The sequence below is a fragment of the Aplidium turbinatum genome, chromosome 7 (genome assembly GCF_918807975.1).
Source record: "Aplidium turbinatum chromosome 7, kaAplTurb1.1, whole genome shotgun sequence".
Taxonomy (NCBI): Eukaryota; Metazoa; Chordata; class Ascidiacea; order Aplousobranchia; family Polyclinidae; genus Aplidium; species Aplidium turbinatum.
In genome coordinates, this window is record NC_137478.1 from 24,510,664 (window position 1) to 24,530,335 (window position 19,672).

Here is a 19,672-nt window from a genome sequence, read left to right on the forward strand (position 1 = left end):
GTTTGCATGAAATCGGATTAGCACGGTAATTAAATAGCGGCAAGTTAAATCAAAATTGTCGTTTTTGGGTACCTTTGCAAAAATTGAAATATCAAGTTTAACATATAAAATTTTAAAATAATGACTTTTCAAACTTATATACAAATGATTTGCTTTCACACCAGTGCAACTTCTGTTCAAATAGCATCAGCGGATAACACGTAACAGCTGATTGAATTTGATCCAAAAACGGCCCCCCCTTGAGCAGTTAACTTCCAAAAAAACGTTGAAAAGCAAAGGGTTAACTCAAAACATTAAAAAACAATCATTGTTTTGCATTTTTATATTTCATAGCAAAGATACCATGGCAGGAGTTGGCAGTTTTATTTATTTATTAATTTTTTTAACAGGTTTCATTGCACAATAAGGTTTTTCACTGATGTTGGTTGTTGTTTAGATCTCAAGCAATATTGCATCGAATTTCTTCTTGATGAATCTGATGTGACGAATTGCTTAACAATTCAAGCATATTCGAAAATGTATAATCTGGACCAAGTTGTGGCAAAAGCAAACATTGTCATTGCTGAGAACTTTGAATCAGTCATCGGTGGAAAAGAGTTCAAAGAGCTAACACCAGACGTGATGTTTGAAGTGATGCAAGTGAAAGAGAAAAAGGTTTGTATTTTAATTATGACTCCAAACAGATTTTGACAATCACAAAGTCCACAAACAAAATGAAACCAGACTCTTCACCAGTTATTTAATTTCTGAGCATTGTACATGTTCTTGGGCCAGTCACATAATCAAGTGCGACCTGTGGGTGCGAAAAAATGTAGACGGCAAGTCTCATACAAGCAATCATTGCTCGTTTATTATGCAAACCATCCCTAGATATCAAATGTCTATTCTCCATGGTAAACACACAGTAAGCAATAACTAATTGGGGAGTACCTAAATAGTTAATACGCGACAAAATATCGATGTTTACATGATTTATGAAAGCTTCAATAAGTGAATTCTACTTCAATGTAAGTCGATTTGAACCTGCGCAGCACAGCAACTTTTTAGACTAGTAATGCTGACGCTTACAGAAAAGTTAAAATTTGTGACTGCCGTTCATATTCAAAACTGTAAAAAAATGTTACCAAGTACTGGACAACATTCTGGTAAATTGCTTGCTTGGCCATTATCTGCTTCCCATTCCGTGAACTGAGCAGAAGAATTTGGAGTTGACTTTTCATATCTTGTTGTTCTGTGACGTAATACTCATTTCTGATGAAGTGCAGTAATAATTGATGTTGTCATTCAGGTATCTTCGGAAGAAAATGTTTTTCATGCGCTCATAAGTTGGGTCAAACATGACGTCGCCACACATAAGAAGCACATGGTTGAACTGTTCGGTTTTGTTAAACTTGGAAAATTATCCTGGAATTTCTTGCAAGATGTTGCATTGAAAGAGGTAAATCTGACAAATATTATACAGTTTAGGAATCACTAACTGGCATGGTTGTGCTAGGAAAAACGATGAAATGAATATCATCAAAACAGTGCTGCCCAATGCCCATTCACTATTGTCACATATGTGATTATTTTGAAAGTATGTAGGAGATAGCATAATGTACTATATACTTGTACAAACATTACGTCTAAATCAGATTCTTCATCAATAAGTGAGAAGAATTACGAGAAGTATTACATTCAGCTCACCATAGCGATGGGAAACATAACACAAGTTATTACAATAGCAAGAAGTTTGAATACAACGTTATAAAACAATAAACTAACGTACTGATGTAATCAATATAAACTAAGCAAAAGTGGCTCCACTCCAGCATACGGCTTCTGTTGTGTAGAAGGAATCGAGTATTTTTATCTGCAATCAATATCCTAAAGTTAAAACATTTGCACAACTTTGAAATTGCTAAATTTATGGCCCAGTTTAGTTTTAATTCATTGCCCGGCACTTTTCAAAACTGCTTTAAAAAATGCAACCAAATTTAGAACTTTACTACTGGAAACTCGACCAACCTAGATCACTATTTATTATTGATACACAACCACTAAACTGTAACGGTCTATAACAGGGGTGGGCAAACTTTTTGTACTGAGGGCCATATTTGAAAAAATGTTGCAGCCGGAGGGCCACACACTCTCATTACAAAGTAGGAAAATTTACCCGATGTGTAAATAAACGCATATTCATATTAAACACAATTTTTGTATTTCACAGTCAGTTGCGTTTAAAGCTGTGCAATCATCATCACAAAAGTTAATGAGACTTGTGCAACTGTACACAGTTTTTCACAATTTTCTGCAAATTGGGAGCAAGTTTGCTGGTAGATATCCTCATAACATCATGCAAGTTGGTGTCTGTCAGCAAAGACCTGTTCTTTGACTTGTTTATTTTTATACAAGAAAATGCTTGTTCGCATAATCGCATATGTATGTGGATCCAGACAGTGTCAAAAACTTAGCAGCAAAGTTTTTTAAGTTTGGAAACAAATCGTCAGACAATGACTTGTAAAAGTCAGGCAGTGAATCTGACTTAAACTTCTCTTTCAAGTCATTATTTGCTTGCAAGTCCAGCAGTTCCAGCTGTAAATCCTCAGGAGCCGAATAAACTTCTGGAGTGAATGGAGAGCTGAGCAATGAGCATATTAAACTGCGGTTCCAGGTTCTTTAAGTCTTGGAACCTTCTGCCAAATTCAATAGCCAAGGTATCCAACTGAACTTTATAGCCTACTTTGCTGAAAGTTCACCAAAAATGTTTGCTTCTTTCAGCAAAGGAAAGTGACAAAACCTGTTGTTACCAGCTTGTCTGAGGAACAATGAAAGCTTCATTTGGAATGATTTAACGCGGACGTAGGCCTACATCTCGTGTGCAAATGAACCATTGCCCTGAAGTTTTACATTAAATTCGTTCAACTTTTCCATGATATCAATGGACAATGATGATGAAGCATTTGTTTCGTCATTGTTGCCTACGTGTTGTTTTCGCATTATATATACTGGTTCATTGTAGTGTTTATTCATTCGCTATTCAAGCTGTACTGAAGAGAGTTTAATACTCGAAATCTAGATATACAGCAATTCATATTGCGTATAGAATGGAATTAAAAGCGGATTTGGTGTTAGAAGTCTTGTCTCAGATTTCATAGAATTTAGACATACGAAGGCGAAGGCGAATGGCAAACCTAAAGTCCAACCTCCACTCTTCATCAACTATGTTGGTACTAAAATCACATTGAATACTTTTCATTTTCAGGAACATCACGATTTCTTCTCTTAGCTCCCACACTGGTAGGCCTATGGTAGCCGCTACCGTATTTGTATTTTATGATCAAACAATTGAATCAAACAATGCGTGAGATCATGTTGCAATACATGCGCGACTGACGTGTGTGTGTTTACGCACTGAAAGTGAAGCGAAAAACACACTCGTAAAGAGAATAATATTTTGTCATGTAACCTGTTTAATTAAAACAATAAGTGATGAGTATGATTTTCTGCAAGTGCCGGCGGGCCGCATAAAATAGTCTCGCGGGCTGCATGCGGTCCGCGGGCCGTAGTTTGCCCACCCCTGGTCTATAAAATACTCTGGCGCAGAAATTTGGAATAATATACCAGTTGAAATTCGCAAATCCTCCTTTGCAACTTTTGAAAGAATGTACAAAAAGATAATTATTGACACGTAATAGGCAAACGCCAAGTTACTATTCAAACTTGCAATTGTAAGGTAGACTACGTTGGGCTACCTAAATTTTTAATTTCTTATCATCTTGGACAGCTTCACTATTATTTATTTATTTGTTTCAATTAGCCAATTATAATTATCATTGATGAGTTTAAGGGTGGGTGAGACTTGAAGCTTGACTTGAAGACCTTGAATGGAAACTTAGCAGCATTCCGTTGCTGTGATGCTATTATTCTTTTTGTAATTGTGATACAATGTGTTTTGATTTATCGTACATCTTTTTTTCTCAGCCGCCAATAAACATCTATCTTATCAATCATTCGTTAATTTTTGTACCTAAATTCAATTCACAAATATTTTCATGTGAATTTATGAAGCCGATGTTACAACAAACAACAACTATCTGATAAATAATGAAATATTGACTGTAAACTTGCGTTTAAATTTGCTAAAGTTCCTTTCAATTCATCAGGAATTGATTATGACTTCAGTGGAATGTACAAATATTTTATTTCACTCTGCAATTCCACGTGCTGCTGCAACTGAAGTCCTTCCCGCTCCTTCAGCAAAGGAAGGTTTGGACAACTTTTTAGTTTAAAGTTTTTGTACTGCATGTAGAGTTGGGCATTGAGTCACAATGTCCCACAGCTTTTATGACCCACAAAGTTTGTGTCGCATTATTGATGAAAGTTAGTCATAGCGGAGTCAAATGATTCAGATCGTTTGTTTATTGACGTCACTAATCAAAGGTTTTGTTAGGAAAATATACGAGTAGTAATTTTTTCTACTTTTTATTAACAACTTCAAGCATTGATCAAGCGCAAATTGAGGGAAGCTGCTGAATAATAACAAATTTCCAGAAATGCGAACGTTTGCAAAGAGAACCATGCTTATTTACCAATAGTCTTGAACCAAATTTGATCTGGGGTTTGAAATCAAGACGTTAGTTTCGTCTTTCATATTAACATTGCTGTGTTTTACAAAAATTCTGGACATTTCAATCGTGGACGACGCTATACTATTGTAGAGGCGTCCACGTTTCAATTTATAACGGAAAAGCAGATAACTGACATTCTAACTCATCACATCCGTTGATTTGTTACTTTTACAAAATACTTAAACCTGCAACCTGCATATTGCTTTTTTGTATGTAAATGACACATCACATAACACAATGTTACTATGCTATTATCAGAGTGACTAATCAAGTTGTCTCAGCGGCATTTCTAAGACGCAGTGATAAACCAGAATTGTGCAGCGATAAACTGCAAAATGCGCAGTGATAAATAATCGTGTTTTGGACGAATAATAAGCAACGCATACTTTAAGCAGATTTTTATTATGTTGTCACTTTCGTTTTTTTTTTTTAAACTAATCAGTGTAAAATAAAGTTCGTTTGAAGTTGTCTGATCTATGACGTAATAATGTCAGTCTGGGCGTTTATCAGGTTATTTAAGCAGTGACAGTGGCGTACGCAGGATTTTCTGAAAGTGCTGGAGGGCCATTCAAAAATTTTTTCGAATGACAACGAATTAAAAAACGTCCATTTGATAACAACAGCCACTAAGTCAAATTGTGTAAGATTGGTAGGTAGTAGGTGATCAATCAACATTTTGAAGAAAGGTGGTACTGCCCAATGGCCGCCCTCAGCGTACGCCATTTGCAGTGAACATGAGTATTCACAGTAAGACATGAGACCACTTGCAGGCAACCGCTAGTACGTCAAACCATCAGTGACTGCTCGTACATCAACATGAACATGCCATCGATCTCTGAATACAACACAAGATCTGCTATTTTGAGGTCGATTGACGATAAAGATCGCAAAGTAAAAAACGCCAAAAGCAGGGAAGCAAGAGTGGTTTGCAAACATTTTTAATTATTACTATTATAACAATGACAAAAGTGCGCTTTCAGAGGAAACAAAAACAATTCAACGCTAATTTTGAGAAAGTTAATTTCCTCATTCCTGCATAACATAACATACAATGTACATTGATATGACATCGGTCTATTGATAACTAACCTACAGTTGTCTTGCCACAAACCTCTTTTTGTGTTTTTCAAAGTTGTTCTTAATGTGACATCACATCTAAAGCGTTTTAATTAAACCAATCAAGCGCTTTAACTGGCTTCAAAAATATTGTAAGTATTTTTTAATATTTTTCATCTGTTCAACTTTTACTTATCAAAATGCAACTTGATTGGTTATTATTGGCCTCTCTTCAGTTTTCCCCAAAAAACTTGGATTTTGCACAGTAGCCTAAATGAAGCTGTGATACATAACAAGCAAAGCCAAGAGCGAGGTAACCGGAAAAGTCGCTTTTGCTTGAGCTTGCAATTTTGTAGTTTTCATGCCACGTGGTATTATGCAACTGTTTTCTTACAAAATGCACAGTGATAAAAATTCGTTAGAATTCGGTATGCAAGAGCAGACTTGCAATCTTGCATGTAATGAGAGGTCGTATACCACCAGTTGATAATGTGTGAATGAAAGTCTTTAATTTTCCATCTCCGTTCAAGCTTGCGGGTTCTTGCACTGTACTTGCTGTAAAAATCATATAGACACGCTGATTATTATTAAATATTTTATATTGTTAAATATTTTAAACGTGTTTCTTTTTTGTTTGTTTCAGAATCGAGGAATCAATTTCTTGCGTTTAATGGAAAGAATGTGTGGAAGTATGACGTAAGAAAGAAAGAAGTAACTGACTTCCTGGTAAAACATTAAAAGTTTTGGGTTTATTGTTACTAGGATGAGTGCATTTATTATTTGATGGTGTGCGCTCTAATCAAAAACTATTTTTGTGCTATGAGTGGTGAGCTCCAAGTTGTTAATATTTAAATGTTTTTCGTGTTTATGATATCTTGCTCTTCAGCAAACACATCACATGCAGTTGCAATGATTGCACTCGACGTTTCACAATTGATATGAAATTATGTCGAACATTCAAGCAAGTCTTGTGAAATCGTGACGTTGTTGATCTTACGCACATTCTTAACAATTTATGTTTCTTCAGAACACAAACTTTGAACACGGGCGTGGATCAGCTGTTTGTCAGAAAAGTGAGGTTTTTGTTATTGGTGGAAATAAAACTGAAGTGGTTGAAAGATTCAAGTTAAATGATGAGGAATCTGGTTGGACTCAACTTGCTTCCACAAATGTTGTAAGATGTTGGGCTGCTTCTGTAGTTTGCAATGGTAAGAATCCACTTCAGTTTAGATTCAAATTAAGTTGGTTCCACAACAAGCAGATGAACTCATGTTTGTGACAAAAGTGATGAATATTAAGAACGATGAGTGCCGAGTGCGCATGTGACACGCACCACACAAGTGTGGTCTGGAGTTCCACATTCTCGCTAATATTTCACCTTCATTTCACTCGATCAACATTTTTTTACCTAAAATTCACTATCGAGCGTTTATGTTTTATAGGTTGATGATTGATGAGATTACCTATAGTTGTTATCTTTGTGCACTTTTTGAATAATGTGCTTTCAAACAAAGTTTTAAAATGGTTTTAAAAATTTGTTGCCTTTCGCATTGAATAATGCTGAAAATAAGCATTGCAATGCTCTTGTATTTAATTAAATTGATCTCTAAAATACGTTTCAGCAGGCAGTAACAATGCAGGAAAGAATTTTCTTCTGACAGAAATCATATCTACAATAGCGCTCGATGAAAAACGACCTGGCAACATTTTGCGATATAAAATGACTTACACTTGCACGAGTCAGTTTAATTATGTTCACTGAGCTCAACAAGCTGACATTGAGAATTATTAGTTACACGTGAAGATGATATGATTGAAAGTCCTCTGAGCGTGGTTAAGTTTATTCCTAGGGAACTTACTACGTCGCTTCCCTCCCCCTTTGTACTTAAAGTTTCTCTACATCAAAATCATCACTTTTATTATATATTAATGTCACAAAACATTCATCAAAATCTATTTGAAGTAGTGATTGCGAATCTCTTCACCTAATAACAGAAAAGATGGCTGAGTGGTATCATGAAAAACTAAAGTAATGAAGGGCGCTGATTTTCTCAACGGTTATCACCAAACTATTTTATTTTTTGCAGAGATGCAAATCAAATTATGACGTCACGACCTGGTAAACTCTGTAACTAATAACATAAATTGACATTGCAGGCGATTTAGCTTTCAGAACAATGTTATATGTGCTAGCAACGCTGGCTTGGTGGTGCAGTGAATAGAATACCCACCTCTTGATCGGTAGACGTGAGTTCTATACCTTGTCGGGTCGTGTCTGAGACGTTATAAAATTAGCACCAAACTTTGTTCTTGCTTAGCACTAAACATTGAAGAAATAGATTCGGTGTAACAATGCATGCTGCCGTACGGCTGCGATCACAAAGCGCTGAGCACAACGCATTGGATCCAATACGCATATTAATGTATCAACAATAAAGTACAAAGTTTTATATGTCTATGTCACTTCATGTTAATAAGTGATAATAAGCCCAAAAAGATAAAATAGATTTGTAAAACACTCCGCAAATCAATAAGATCGATATCCAGGTTAGTGACGTAAAAATTATGTGAACGATTGTAACGAGTATCATCACCATCGTCGTCTCCATCTTGCCTCCTATTATAGGTTTTGTCTTCTTTTAATGGCGACGTATTAGAATGGATGTGGATGTCAGATGTAACATTGAAAACCCATCATTCTGTGGTAAAATTAACGTGAGCAGAAGTCACATTGTGTAGAGCTGGAATAGGCAACTTGCACCTCGCGGATGAACAAGATGTTTTTTAAGTTTTTGTGGAATCTTTCTTCTTTTTCCAGTCATTTTCCCCAAATATGGTTCATTATTTTGGAACGTTTATTTGCTCAATTATCTGTTTAAACACAATAACATTTTATGCACTTCTCACTAACTTTTACTTGAGCATTCACATGTCTGTATAGTTAAAATGATATTTTATATGTTTACTGGAGTACGGAGAAAGTTTTCATTGGAATCAGTTTGAAAAAAAAAGTTTTCCTGAGGGTAAGTGAAGGTATGCTAACCTACTTTTACACAGCAGAAATAAAAGTAGGTCTGTGATAGGTCACGAAAGGTAGTTCTGCAATTGTACTGATCATCAAGGCTCCAAGATGTCAAGTCAGCTTTACCAACATCACGGTTTTTGGTTTAAAATTTGTAAATATATTGGTTTAGTGGGAAGCGCAATGTATTCCACGGATGCAATCTGCTTTCAACAAATATCGCACGCGGTGTTTGGTTGGTCTTCACTGTGGAGTACGAAAACAATATTTTCATGGGACATGCAATGAAATTCCATCTAATGTTCATAGCAAACGGGTAGTTTGAATACTTGTTGTAGAGATTAACTTTTAGTTTGCTGGAGAAAAATTTAGGTCCAATATAACTAGCCCACTTGTTGAAAATGTTGCTTGCCCCTGTCATAGAGGGCGACGTAGTATATTTAAATTTTTGTTTATCTTTTTTTACGAAAAACTTCTGACCATCCCTGATTTTCCTCCCCTAAATATCTTCTGTTAGAGAAGTAATAAGCATAATCTATAATATAGATCAACGGTGGGCAAACTGCGGCTCCCGAGCCGCATGTGGCTCTTCAACATAAATTTTGTGGCTCTTGTATTGAATCGTAATATTACAAAAAAATTAAGATTATACTTTATAAATATATTATCTCGGACTGTCAACCAAGCAGTGGCGTACCTAGGGTGTATAGCAGGTATGGCTCGAGCCACAGGTGCCACATTGATAGGGGCGCAAAAATTGGTTGGTATAAATTACAATTTGTGACTTAGCCTACACTGTCTTCAAAATCTATATTGCGGCCAATACAACACAAAGATCATAAAAGAGTCTCTCTTTTACTGTAGCCATTATTAAACAATGGAATTGTGACTTTGCAAAAGCAACATTGTGTTTCTCCTGGCTCATTTTGAGTTCAGTCAGCAACAATTGGAAGTTTAGTAAAGTCGCTAAAAGCAGCGATTAGTTGAAGCTTAGAAGTAGTGCCAGAACTTACTTATTTATTTTTACAAGAATTTATAACTTTGTAAAATTCAAAACATGGTCCAACCTTGACAAATGCACACTTGGAAGAATTAATTCGCACAGCATTAACAACTTATCGTCCAAATTTTCAGAGATTAATCAGTCAAGTGGATAAACATATAAAACTCATTTGGATAAACAATTATTGTGTTTTTATTGCTGTTATGTTATGTCGACTGATTTTGCGGCTCGCTGGTGTTTATGGTTTATCCGCGAGCGGCTCTTTCTTTGAACAACTTTGCCCACCCCTGATATAGATTAATAATATTTTTTTTCTCATCGTGTATTTTTATTTTTGAAAATCCTGTGCCATCCCTCATTTTCCTCTATCAGGAAATCTTTTCTAGAAAAGTAGCAGCATATTCTCCATTATACTCACACGTAGTGTTGAATAAGTGAATGAATATTGAATAACTTTCCGGTTACCAAGGTGTCCACTTAACTCAGTGAGTTTTTCGTTCCTACCTACTTCCATAAAATCGTCAAGATTCTTTTTTTTAATTCTTTGAATCAATAAGAATAGCAACATAAATTATTGGTTTGTTTCTGATTGTTATGTAATACAAAATAAGAGGATTTTAATTATGATTTAATTCCAGCGTTTATACATAAAAAAATTTGTTCGCATTGTTCAATATGAAATTTGTATTCCTTTTGGCAATAATTATGAAAATGATTAAATCTATTTATTTAAGTTTCTGTTATTTATTTATATAGTCTAATTATTTTGAACAAAATTACAATTGAAGAGAACTATTGTTTATACATGAACAGATTCCATCTTTACTGTTGGTGGCTGGGAAGGTGGTGGCACTGGTTTGACTTCATGTGAAAGTTACAACTTTGTTGAAGACAAGTGGTACAACAGCGTTGATATGAATGAAGGTCGTTTTTCTCATGCTTTGGCTTCCACTGGAGGTTTGAACTTTGCTGAAAAATTAAATAAGTGAAATCATTGTGTTGTGATGAAGTAATTCAAAGATGGTGTCAACACTGTTATACAGTAAAACTCATTCATCAAATTTATAAGTAAATATTACGATCTTACAGTAATTCATTACATTATAATTTCATTGGTTTTACTAACAATTTTTTATTCTATTGAGAACAACAACATGATCACAATCCCATTCGATTCATGGTGGGATTGATCAATCTCATCAAATCGAATGTTTTCCAATTGAAATTATTGCACAGTTAGTTGGCTGTTGTTTCGCCCCGACCATTACTGCACAATGCTCAAGTCCTTTCGTCGTTTCACCTTTTACCTCGACATAATTACGTTCAAGAAGATAGATCAGTTATAGTTCAAAAAACAAGAAAACGTAATTATCGTCGTCATCAATTTTTGCCAAATAATCCTTTTTATTTCGTTCTTAGAAGCAAATTATATTGCTTAACAAGTTTAAATGGACTTTGCAGAAATTAGGCTTAAGAGATAATTTTAGAATCTTGATATTAATAAATTATGTCCGATGTTTTCTATGCGTTTGAAACCATACCCACAAAAATCTCTGAACGCTCAACGCTCCAAAAATTAACATGCTTTAAATGATTTATCGCCATTTCATTAAACATTAAATAATTAACACAAAATGAGATAATTGATAACTACCCTGTGCTCCTTTCTTTGTTCATTATAATCATCTTATTGGTTATCGACTACGTGCCTGAGAGGTGAGAGCGCTTGCACGATGCTGGTGACGTCGGTTCGACACCTATCCATTGTGCCTTGGCACACACAATGACATGCTTGAAGGTGGATACGAAGGTTGGCTTCCTTGTCTTCACGTCCACTCTAAATCTTCAATGACAGAGCATAAGTCTGGATATGACAAAACTGCTCACTTGGGTTTCAAGAAAAAAAATAAAAAATAGTCTGAAAAAGCACCAGCTGGAAATGTTCAGAATGAACTGCAACAGTTTTGGAAACCCAATGGATACATAGAAACTAATGTCCATTGAATCAAATATTGATTTTAATATTATCCTGATCCTCAAAAGTTTTTGTGAACTTGAAAAGAAAAATCTCATTGTGTGAAGTGTTGTGGGTTGTAGCCTTCTATAAGCAGGAAGAGGTTAGATTACACATTATTATATCGGTATAAAGCCTTTATTGGCGACAACGATAATAACAAATAAGAACTCATATCATATTTTCGAACGTAATTTGTATATGACACCATAATTCTTGAACGATTTTAATGCCTTCTGAACGGCCAATCAAAAATTAGCTGATGTCTTTGAGATATTGAATTGCTTATGAAAATCATTTCCTGAAAACTAAACCTTTATACCTTACGCCTTTTGAAAGTCGTAACTCAGTTTGCATTTTTTTAAATATATTTTAGCTTCAATGGTAATTTTTATCAATATTGTTCCAAAGTGAGTTTCATTATTCTTTATTATTGAAGCAAACTGTGGAAGTGTATATTAATGTATGTGTTGTGAGAAATAGAATGCATGCGTAATTTGCATGCCTTTGCTTAATTTACTCTTAATCTGTCACTTTTGTACGTTGAAACCAATTGTTTTCACGTCATACATGCCTTAAAGGGGTATTAAAGGAAAAACCTGACTTGGCGATTTTCCACGTTCTTTGTGTTTAACATGCTACCATAAAACGATTTTCAATAAAATTTTGCCCCATTGCGGTCTGACCACCATTGTGGGCGTGCTTTTGTCAGAGCTTTCAAAACGAGATTGGCCTGAGCAACGAAGCGTGCGACTGTAAAGAACGTCATAAAATCTACGTCATAAAGTCTAGCAATCAACCGATCACGCAATAATTGTTACTGCGGGCGATTTGACTGTAGGCTATGTATGTATTTACATCAAAACAGCACATTTTAACATCAAAACAGCAGACAGTTTGCTCAAAACATCAGATTGGTAACGTGGTTTTTGTTATTGCTGGACTTTATGACGTATTCTTGAGCTGTGTTTGCACGTTTTGGTCATTTTGAAAAAAATGAAAATAAATGAAACACTGGACTTTGGGCCTTGCCAGCGCCATTGAAAACAAATTTTTTTGGGTAATTGTCTTTGAAATGTATTCTTGAATGTTCAGTTTACTCATTTTAATGCTTAATTCCGGTTTGAAATTTTCCTTTAGTATGCCTTTAAGTAAGACGCTGCGCCCGCCCCAGTTCCTTGGTTTTGCTACTGTTTCTATACATTTGCAATGTTCTCATGAGTTCTTCAGTGCAACCAATTGGGAATCAAAAGTACATGTATTAAGTTTGTTTTGAATTAAACCTTTTTGTGAAGGAATTCGATTCGTTTTGACCCGACAAAGTTTGTTTCAAGCAGTCCCAGTGCATACAAATGAAGAATAGCCTAATGAACAACATGAAACACACAAAAAGTTGAAACCAACACAAAACTGTTCAGTTTATACCACGCATCTTACATTCTGTGTATCCAACTCACTACACGTAATGAGACATGAGATAGAATCTACCTTAGCAAAATGATAGTCTTCCAGTGCAACACACTGTTTGCAGTGAAAAAAATCGTTAGAGTAAAACCCAAGAAAAAAATAGATGCAAAATGTTTGCACGTTTGTTCATCCAGAAGTTAACTTTTCAATGCTATTTGTTAACATTATCCACTTTGCACCAACTTACTTTGCAACAAATGCTGGGTCTGTTCTGACTTCTGATTTAATTTCCTTTTTTAATAAAATTAAAATAATTTGTGAGCTTAGCGTTCCAAGCAAATCGTGAATATTTTGTAAAATTCATGTCTTAGAATAATATCGCATGCAGCAATTGTTATTTCTAAATTTTGTATCGAATTATTTGAGTTTATCAGGGTTGTGTGGAGTCGGAAGATGTGTGATGTATTTGGAGTCGGAATCGGTGGAAAAAGCACGATTCCGACTCCCTTGATATAAAACGAGGAATAATAGCACGTTTGTTGGTTGTGTTATTTTTGTGTCAACGATTGTTACAGTTTTCTGTTTAAGTCAGTGGTTCCCAACCTTTTTTGTTGCGTTCCTCCCTTTGCCTATTTTGGAACTATTCATTCCTCCCCATATTACTAAAAACAAAAAGGGAGTCCTAAATTTTAAAAATCCTAGAATTTTAACTAAAATGGTTTCTCTACAATTCCCCCAGATTGTAATAGACACCATTATGTTAGGGTTCTAAGACTCATTCCGATCGGAAGTAAAAACGGGATCAGGGACCGCACAGCCGGCGGTCTATAAAAATTACCGGATAAGCCAGTTTTTGGTTTGGCTATCAAAACCATCGTGTCGACCATCCTCATTCTGCGCAAGCGGAACCCAAGGTATGTGAAGGTTTTTTAGTGGCGTGTTGGCCAGTGGCGTAGCCAGAAATGTTTTTTTGGGGGGGGCCAAATATTTGATGGATCGAAGAGAACGACAAAGTGTTTGAGTAAAGACATCGCTACCTCATGTGCAGTGGCGTATCCTGGTGGGTTGAGCAAGGGAAGCAATAAAACTGGTGGGGGGTTAGAGCGTGCCGAAGGCACGCGTTTTCTAGGGGGGTCAGGGGGCATGCTCCCCCGGAAATTTTTTGAAAAATTACACTAAAATAATGGATTATAGCGCTTTCTGGAAACACTTTTAGGGTAATATTTGTATGAAATTTATTAGCAAATAAACAGCTATTAACTTATTAAATGTAGCTCTTGCACACGAACGGGCAAAAACTGAAATTCCTCCCCTGAACTTATGAAATTCCTCCCTAGGGAGGAATTCCTCCCCGGTTGGGAACCACTGGTTTAAGTTAATTTCTTTGTCTCAATGATTGTTCGTTTGAGTTAGTGGTAAGTACAGTAGCTTATGTTTGCTCGAAATGACGTTTATTTACAATGAAAACGAAATTTTTGGCAATTTAGTTTGAAACAAAATCAAGACAAAATCTTTTGCATCAAATTAAAGTAAGTGAAGTATTTTTGAAATGTTTTCGTGTGTGACACTTCTATGCTTAAATATATGTAGCCACTCTCTTTCAAGTTTTATGTATAAAAACATCATTAAACCGATCACTCTAAAAGTTTAGCTTTCAATTTGAAAAAGTGCCAGTTTTATACGTTATATTGGACTTAGCTGCACAGTTAGAAATTGAGAATTTGTAAATTTTCGTTCGACTTCACAGTTTGATTTTAATCGAATCGATTTTTATGCAAAACTAACTCAATCCTACATTGATTCATTGAGCTATTTTTGCTGTTTAATGTATGTAATGATGTTCGCCAGGTTTCATCCTGGGAATGGCGACATACGCATGCAGATGCTGTCACTGATAGTTGCCGAGTTTGACATTTTGCCGAGGTTGCCATATTTGTGTCGTCATGAAATATGGCGCCATACTGCTTTTGAAACAGTATCCGATAAGAATGTGTCACACATTCTTTATTACTTATTTGTGTATGTACAATCACACTTGTTGCTTATCAGAAGATGTTGAAGTTACAATACTACCGTAATAGCGTAACAATGTTTTACATAACTTCCAACAAAACTAAATTGTTTGTTGCACTTTATTTTGATTTATATTTATGTTAAAGACAAGAAAATATTTTTTCAAATTTAAGAACTTTTGGAAAGTAAATATTTAATGTCCAATTTCTGAGTTTGCGAAATGAACGGGATGTAGTTGCTGGTGTGTAGCGCTCTTGTAGTCGTCGCACCTTCCATCATTATTATCATTGATACAGCCGCAACAATCACTTTGTGTTGTATTTTTTTTTATTTAAGCATTGATTTATAAAGAAATCTGGCGATGAAATTGGAATATTACTATTAACAAATCATCAATCTCCAACAGGGTTGATATACGCTGTCGGTGGTTATAACGGAGGGGCGTTGAACACTGTGGAATGCATGGATCCACGAGAAGGTCAGTGGAGAGGAATTCCGTCGATGAAAGTTAAAAGATGTAACTTCCCTGCAGTTGTTTTGAACGATCAAGTCTATGCAATAGGTAGGATCGGTTGTATTATTATGATATCAACGTTTGTGGCCGTGTTTATATTGATCTGTTTGTAACAACTAGGACATCTAGAATCTGAAGTTTTTCTGATCAGATCAATATAATTAATAGAACATACGCAACTAAGTTCCAGGCGAGCATGAGAAAATCTTTCAAAGTTGATAAATAAAAAAGTTAATGTAAAATTAAAAAATAATTAACGAGCTTTTTTTCTCAACTTTTGAGATTTGACTTTATTAACCATTTCGTTGGCGTGGTATCTGGATCGTTTTTTTATACAGGCTTGGGTTCCATGACAAGCGAAGTAATTATCAAAAGTATTAAAACAAACTAAATCCGGTACTCACAATCCTTCTTCGTGTCGTTCAGAACAGCGCAGTTTGGAGTAAGTGACAGACGATTACGTCACAAGGCCTGTCCAGCGCTTTGAGAAGCTATGTGAACAAAGGATGACAAAGCATAGATTGGCGCCACCCTACGTCTAACCAGGCACGAAAACAACTGTAACTTGACTCAGTGCTACTCAACCACTGGGTTGCGACCTAAATGGGGATGGTCCTTGGATGTCAATGGTCAGACTAACATTGATCAATTTGGCAGAAATCTCACAAAGTCCCAAAAATTCGAAAGTTTGCAAGTTTTGCTGTTTAGTTTTGCAAAAGTTTTAACAAGTTCTATTGATCACGAGCAACCTGCTGCATTGCATTAACTTCCTCTGCTTTGAAAAGTTTTGAAACAAACCATTGCCAGTATGACGATTGTCATTGTGACGTCACAAGGCCACACGGGTACGTGGCCTTCCATGTTTCGTTAGTTTTTGATTAGGCTGCAACTGTTACGTATTTTCTTATAAACCTGCTTGACACAAAAAGTCGTAAACAGCTAAATATAAGTTTTTGCTTCAAACTTCCAGTTTAGTGAATTACATTGCGGCACCTAATGACAGAGGAGATATTGTCAGATCATTATTTGAAAAAAAAATTCCTTGAATTTATAAAGAATTGGTGGTAACTTCAATAAGAACATGCAGTTATACTTAAAAATGAAATCTGACATTAAATTTCAGTAACCTGCTTAAATTTTCAACTTAATGCAAACGGAAATATTCGCTTTGTCGTTGCCAAGTACACAGGAAATTGTTGTGCGTCCACTATTATGAACAGCTCGAAGCTTCTAAGATCACTTTCTAAATTTACGAGTGTATCTGTTTTTTTTTTCGTTACCAACTGGATAAATACTTGAATGTTTCGGTCCAAAAATAAAACATCGACTTTCACCACCAATACATGATTTGAATAGATTTGAATATTCAATTGGTTGGAAGCTTCACTTCGGGAAACGGAATGTTGGCAAATTGAAGTTGCTTCAAGTTTTCATCTTGGAGACTGTTTGACAGAAGTTTATTTATCAACAGTGGAATAACCTCAGCAGAATTGTGCAGATTGTAACAAATCAATAAAACAAGTGAACCAGAATTCACCAGCACACTCTGTTGTACGTTATCGCTGCACACAAATGTATGCAGCAAAAGCGTTTATATTTCTGTCAAAACAGTGTCTTTGTGGAAAACCTTAAAGATTTCAGAAAGAAGTGATGAACGGAATCAGAGAGACTCACGCAATTTAGTATTTCAAAAGCGAAGTTTAGATCAGCATCTTTTATTTTTTATTGTGCTACACGTGATAAGCCATCAAATGTGACCATTCATTGCAGCTGTTCTTTCTCAATACCTGATTTGAAACTATTTTCTGTGGAATTTTTATTCCATTTTTTTTTGACCGAGTCAAAGTGTAAAAATCTGACTGCAAAACATGTTTATAGAATCCGACGAAACTTAATGGCATAGCATTCCTTGGCATCATCATTTAGTTTTTTCATGACTTTGGTATCAGTCTTTGAATTGCAAATATCATCGACATTGCGATATATAATATGTTGATTTTTAGAAAACCACTTGTTACTGTCATCTTGCATTACAAAATGATGAAGAGTCACTTATTTTATCCTCTGATTCAGCTCCAAGTTGTTCATTTGTAACATGAGCAATGAGCATTTTTGCTCGAAGAACCACTACAAAACAATGTAGAAAACTAGTTTTTAATAGCCTGGCATTCTTCGGATGTGAAACTGAGATGACTGACGACAGAAAGAAGTGTTATATTTATGTTAAAATAAAACGGAAAATTTGAAAATGCGGTACCAAATAATCGTTATAACACAATAATAAATAACCAAAATAAGGCAATAAATGCAATCACGGTGCATGATATCAAAGGTGCTGAAGCAAAAAGTGGATTGATATTTAGCGCAATCTACATAAACACAAAATTCAGGTAAAACACGCTCGCGGCATCCCCAGCTGAACAAATCTCAACCCTGGGTGTTATTATAACGCAGCTTCAAGATGATTGCAATATCTCACCACTATGATTTTTAAATGTTTCCATTGGATGACGTCACTTATTGAGTCTTTGCATAAAATGTAATAATGTGTTTTTAAATGATATTTTTGCTTATTTTGCTACAAATTGCTATGAATGTTCGTGCTTGTGAGATGAAACAAATTTTGCTATTTTTGCAACTCATTCGAAATCGTTCACTCAATAAGCCAATGCAGATGCTATGACAGTTTGTTCATCATCTTGGCTGGTACACTTTGCGTCCATTTAGTCTCACTTGAGTTGATTATTTGGTGTAAACCTTGCAGTATAACAAGTCTGCACTGCTTCAACGAGGCAGCTGAGGTTACCAGAATATTTATATAATTCGTGAATATTAACTTGGAAATCTTGTTCCAACAGGAGGATATTATTGTCGAAACCTGTCTTCAATTGAACGATTCGATCCACGGAAGCAAGCATGGTCCGATGTTGCTGATATGAACATTGCAAGATCTTCACACGGTTCATGTGTCATAGACGGGATGGTGCATGTCGCTGGAGAGTGAGTGGTTGTTTGTGAACGTCATCAATGCATAGAAAGCATAAATAAGTTGAATTAATGGAGTCTACCAACCTGTGAATAGAAACATGCGAGATGCTAATAACTTAATATGAGATCATTACAATTTATTGAAACATAGTTTGGTTGAATCTGTCCATCGCTGATGTAAAATTTCAAGTTTTAATCATTTTGTTTTTAATATTTCAAATTTGCGATATTCAACTTTTGCAAACGACAGAGTTGATTTGACTGAAATAATCCAATTATTATCAGTTTTGAACAATGTTTTGTCTTTCAATATTATTGCTTCGTGTTCTAATTTTTATTCGATCATAATTTACAGAAGATCCGACGCAATAGAAACTTATGATGCAGCGAAGAATACGTGGGAAGTGATTGAAAATGTTGAAGAAATTAAAAACGCACAATTCATTGTAGCGATATAGTTGTCACTAACTGGTCGCGTCATCACATGGATGACTTTTCAATGTTTTTTTGTTTTGTTGCATTTTAAAATTCAAAATCTTTTACTTTCCTTTTTATAAAGGCAGATTTGTTTGTCTCGTTTTATGTTTGTAGCACGTTCTTGTGTAAAGCAGCAAACAATTTATTTTGTATTTTATTTTGTTGTTGAATCATCGTTTCAAAACGAAAAAAAGAGCGTAGGCTAATATGTGGAAATTAAACTAGTTTTTCAGAATATCCCTTTTTTCAGTTTTCAGAGCTGTGAACAAAGAACGATGTTTTTCTGTGTTTTCAACGTTGTTTTATATCAATGCAGAGTAAGCCAGAAGTAGTCGTCATTTTCGTTGATCTCATCACGCATTGTTTTGTTGTTAACCTCTGACCAGCCCCGACGAAGAGAGAACATGCGAGCGATATTCTGTTCTAACATGCTCAACCAACTCGTGAAAGTTCGAAGTCTCCTGAGACAATAAGCGACATATTATTCGATTGGCCTGTGCAAGTGTTGTAACCAAAACTTTGATCGAATTGTCATTGCTTAGTATTTCAATCCCATTTCCATCATTTT

The 19,672-nt window shown here is 35.4% G+C and overlaps 1 protein-coding gene across 1 annotated transcript; it reads left to right on the forward strand.

The window, feature by feature from the left end:
* Window positions 1–516: 516 nt before the first annotated feature.
* On the forward strand, window positions 517–19,085 carry LOC145774431 (kelch-like protein 25). The gene is made up of 11 exons (XM_082585681.1): window positions 517–654; window positions 1,289–1,438; window positions 2,210–2,341; window positions 4,146–4,248; window positions 6,310–6,392; window positions 6,694–6,874; window positions 7,289–7,405; window positions 10,505–10,648; window positions 15,532–15,687; window positions 18,498–18,639; window positions 18,983–19,085. The coding sequence occupies exons 1-11, from the start codon at window positions 517–519 to the stop codon at window positions 19,083–19,085; spliced, it is 1,449 nt and encodes a 482-aa protein (XP_082441807.1).
* Window positions 19,086–19,672: the final 587 nt, after the last annotated feature.